The 4,463-nt window shown below is 48.1% G+C and overlaps 1 protein-coding gene across 2 annotated transcripts in view; it reads right to left on the reverse strand.

The window, feature by feature from the left end:
* The window catches only part of Eif3l (eukaryotic translation initiation factor 3 subunit L), a 23,168-nt gene extending 19,210 nt beyond the window's left edge, over positions 1 to 3,958 (reverse strand). Inside the window, exons 1-4 of one of the 2 annotated variants that reach the window (XM_005354213.2) lie at positions 3,857 to 3,958; positions 3,368 to 3,416; positions 1,937 to 2,147; positions 807 to 886 (exon numbers count right to left, since the gene is read on the reverse strand). In XM_005354213.2, the coding sequence (XP_005354270.1) occupies positions 807 to 886; positions 1,937 to 2,147; positions 3,368 to 3,416; positions 3,857 to 3,889 (373 nt within the window). In that variant the 5' untranslated portion in view covers positions 3,890 to 3,958. Of the gene's footprint in view, positions 1 to 806; positions 887 to 1,936; positions 2,148 to 3,367; positions 3,417 to 3,856 lie in introns of those variants that run through there. The other variant, XM_026782756.1, reaches the window with a different exon arrangement.
* Between the last annotated feature and the right edge of the window lie 505 nt (positions 3,959 to 4,463).

The following is a 4,463-nucleotide window of genomic DNA, read 5'->3' on the forward strand; positions in this document are numbered from 1 at the left end:
TGAAGGGGGTCACTAGCCACAGGTTAAGAACCTCTATTCTAAACTCTTAAGCTGCTTATGCCCCAAGAACCTATGCACCCAGCCAGGGTGGTGGAGCATGCCTTTAGTCCCAGCACTTGAGAGGCTGCAGCAGGGAGATCTCTGTGAGTTTGAGGTCAGCCTGTTCCACACAGTGAATTCTAGGCAAGTCTGAATCACACACAATGAGATCCTGTCTCAACAAAGGACTGTATACTGGTCGGGTGTGCCCAGAGAAAATGATGTCCCATGCTGCTTTAGAGCTCCTAGCCCTCTCTCGCCCTCTCGCCCTCTCCCCCCCCCTCTCTCTCTCTGAGGCAGGGTCTCACCATGCTATCACTGGCCTTAAAGAAAAAGAAAAGTGAAAGGTGAGGGGATAATTAGCCAAAGCCAAAGGAACTCAAAGACCACATACCCCAAAGATAGAAGAGAAAAGTTCATATCTGGAAAAGCTCAAATTATCCAGCTTTCTCTAACCATGTAGTTTTACTAAAAACCTACACCTTAAGTTCCAGGGAAATAAAATGCTAAGTGAAACACATACAGGCCAACCATGGTGGCGCACACCTTTAATTCCAGCACTTGAGAGGCAGAGGCAGGTGGATCTCTGATTTTGAGGCCAGCCTGGTCTACAGAGTGAGGTTCAAGACAGCCAGGGCTACACAAAGAAATCCTAGCTGGTAAAAGCAAAAAAGGAAGAAGAAAGAAACACAAGCTCCCTGGCCTTTCTGCTTTTATGATATCTGCTATCCAGCCCACGAGACACAGCGTTCACATCTACCACCTACCGTTACCAACTTGGGGAGCGATGGCTTCTGCCTCAGGCCATGGTGTATTCTTGAAGAATCTTTCAGTTAGCTTGGTCCAGCTGAAAGCCAAGCGAAAACAATTCACAACTCCAAAACAAGAAAGACTCAGGACCCAACCCTCAAATTCAGAACATAGGAGGTATCACAAAAACAAGCCTGAGCCCTCCAAGTCTATGACTCTTCTCAATCCAGCTCTTCTCTTTGGACCCTAGCAATGTGGAAACAGAGTTCAAGTCCTGTTCACTGATCCAACAGGTGTCTGGTCATTTGTACATACCCCATCCTCCCAGAACTTCCTTAAAATATTTCCCGTCTCATCCCTAGCTGATCTGCCTATTATCCAGCAAACATTATTATCCACTACTCTGGAGCTTGGTCTGTGCTGATATGCATTGGGAGGTTGTACAATTCAGAAATTGGGAGGTTGTACAATTCAGAAATTGGGAGGTTGTACAATTCAGAAATTAAGCTCTGGTGTTAGAGTGTGAAGGTTTAGAACTGAGCATATGCACGTGGGGGCTAGCTATGGTTGCTTCTATGCTTCCTTTACTGTAAAAAGAGGAAACCCGTGGAATTTACACCATGGGATTACTGTCACAGTAAATAGTAGGCAAAGTAGAAGCCACACAAAGTACTCCAGCTCTGCTACCCTGCACTGGGAATATATGTTAATTGCTACTACCATCTTTATTAGTAGTGACATTATTTTAGGTGTGAACCTTGCTTGTTTGTGGGATACAAAGTCCAGTTAATGAACAAGGCCAGTGGTTCTCACCCTGCGGGTCTCAATCCTTTTGGCAAACCTCTATGTCTGAAAATATTTACATGACAATTCAGTAGCAGAATCACAGTTATGAAGTGGCAACAGCAATAATCTTATGGTTGGGGGGGGGGTCACCACAACATGAGTTGTATATTAAAGAGTCACAGTATGAGTAAGGTTGAGAACCACTGCTCAAGCCCAAGGAATCACAACACAGCGAAAACATCTCCCAAAAACCAAAACCCATAACACACACACACACACACACACAATTACACATTATTCATCTTGTAGGAGCTTCATCAGTAGGCCAGTCCCACACAGAAACACAGTAAACAGCACATACCTGTTCTCATAAATGTCCTGGATCTCATACACCTTCTGGTCAATGACATCACTGGAGACACGACTGGCCTGAAGCTCATACACTTTCTGGTCAATCAAATCTGAGACAGTCTTGTGGAAATACTGGATGAAGTTTTTGATCACTTCGGGAATCACCTGGTAGGTCTGCTGCTCATACTGCCGTTCGTAGGCCAGGTCCTGCTTCGGGTCTCCTAGAGGACGGACACAATAAAAACTCTAGTGCTTGCAAGCGCATACGTAGGATGGACCAGAAGGGCAGGACCACATCACAGGGCTGGGGATAGAGTTCAATCTTAATCATAGAAGCTGGGGTGGGTTGGGGAGGGAACACACAGCCACAGAAACACGCACCCCACCCCATACACTAAACTCAGATCCACACAAACTAGTATAATTTCCCTTTAAACATTTAGAGACACAAACTTTCCCCAAGTCATCCTCGATCCTTCAGAACAATTACCACCAAAGTTATTTCTTAGCTGGGCATGGTTGCACACACCTTTAATCCCAGCACTTGGGAGGCAGAGGCAGGTGGGTCTCTGAGGCCAGCGTGGTATACATAGTAAGTTCCAGGATAACTAGAGCTATACTTACAGTGAAACCCTCTCTCAAAAAGAAAAAGAAAAGAAAAAAAGAAAGAAAAAAAAAAAACACAAACCAAAACAACAATAACAAAAGGAAACTCACTAACTTATGGAAAGCTACTCAGTCTTTTCACCTTTAAAGAGACATTAACGTAGTTTGTAAAATAACTGTAAGGGTCTGAATAAAACATTTAATGTAACGTACCCTAAGCAATGCAAGCCATTTGGTACTTAGTTCATCTCACAGTCACCACAGCATCTCGGTAAACGGCAAAAGCCTCCCCAGGATGGTTTACATGGACCTGGTTTGAATCAAGTACATTTTTCACACCAAGCTTTTCTTCCTCGGGGCTGGAGTAGGGGTCAAGTGGTAGTGTGTGCTCGGGCTGCACCGGACCCTGAGTTCAATCTCCAGTCCAAATCAGCACACCCACAAAGGCACCGGACCCCAAGTTCAATCTCCAGTCCAAATAAATCAGCACACCCACAAAGGTTTTCCACCTTCCCCTGATGGTTTAAACAAGGAAGGTTGTGGGTGTGGCTCAAAGCTGGCCTAGAAGCATGGGGCTCCATCTCCAGCATGACACATAAAATTACCCACAAGGAATAGCCAGGCCAGCTATCCTTCTGACACCGGAGGAAGAGCACAGAAAAGGCCTGATTTATTAGACTCTTGGCGCTAACCTACCACTCAAGCCTAATGGCCGACTCCAGACCTGGGCCACCAAGGTGTTTTTACCAGGGACCTGTAGGATTCAAAGCTGAGACAGTCAAAAAGGTGCCAATCCCTGGAGACAGTGAGCCAGCAGGGCGAATTCAGGTCTCACCTGTGTGCATATCATAGTCTCCCGGGTACGCATAGGGATCATATGCAGCCTGCGAGAAAAAAGACAAAGTCAGGAATGCACGCCCAGTGGGGATTCCAAAACGCTCGTCCTCAGGCATACACGTCAAGCAGGAGGCTGATGTCACCACGCATATAGGACAGTCCCCACCTCGGAGGGGTTCATATGTGTGCGAGAAATGGGAGCAGGGGCAAGGACGACCCATGGTGCGGAATAAGGAAAGCACGGTACGAGCGCGTCAGAGCCAAGAGCTCAGCTCCAAACACCCATCAGCCTGCCTCGGGCTGCAACGACACGCGGGGACAGGAGTCGGGCAGAGGCGGGATCGGTGAGGAGTCCCGGAGCAGGGAGGGCCGGGATGGTCGCGGCCGGCATATTCCGGCCCGATCTGGACGCCGCCTCATCTTGGGGACAGATCCCACCGAGTGGGTGCCCGAAGCGGAGCCCGCCACGCGCACAGCTCCTCATTACCTCAGACTCGTAGTCATCAGCCGGGTAAGACATGGCTACCGCACTCCAGAACCCCGAGGGAGAGAGCGGAAGAAGTATTCTGCGCCTGTCTGGCTGGATAGGAAGTCCCGCCCAGCCCAAGTCTTACCGGAAGCCCTTCCGGGCCGGCTGGGAACCTGGTGTACGTTTGATTGGAAAGACCGAGCTCGCAAGCTGTCAGTGTTCCTTCTTCCTCCAATGGAGGCTTTTTAAAGGATGTGCTTCTGGAGTGCTGGTGTAAGCGCAGAAATAGGGGCCGGCGGGAGTTCTGTATAAAGGGGAAGCCTAGAGGACCTGTTGGCTCACGTCTGCGATCTCATAGATGGCGAGGGCAGAAGGTTCGCAGCGAGATCGAGGAATACCCGAGTTTAGTTACTTCAAGGACAGTGCGGTTATAGAACAAGATCCTAAAAAACAAAACAAGAACCAAAGGGGAAAAAAGAGGGAAGAAGGGGAATCAGAAGAGAATTGTCACACAACAGATGGCTGACTGCCGGTTTCTAGAGGGGCGTTAAGATGTAGTGGGCCTGACCTGAGGTTTAGGTGTAAGTGGTTTGCCTGCAGCGAGAAATGTCCTAATTTTTTTTTT

Source organism: Microtus ochrogaster, chromosome 15, assembly GCF_000317375.1.
Source record: "Microtus ochrogaster isolate Prairie Vole_2 chromosome 15, MicOch1.0, whole genome shotgun sequence".
NCBI classification, from domain to species: domain Eukaryota; kingdom Metazoa; phylum Chordata; class Mammalia; order Rodentia; family Cricetidae; genus Microtus; species Microtus ochrogaster.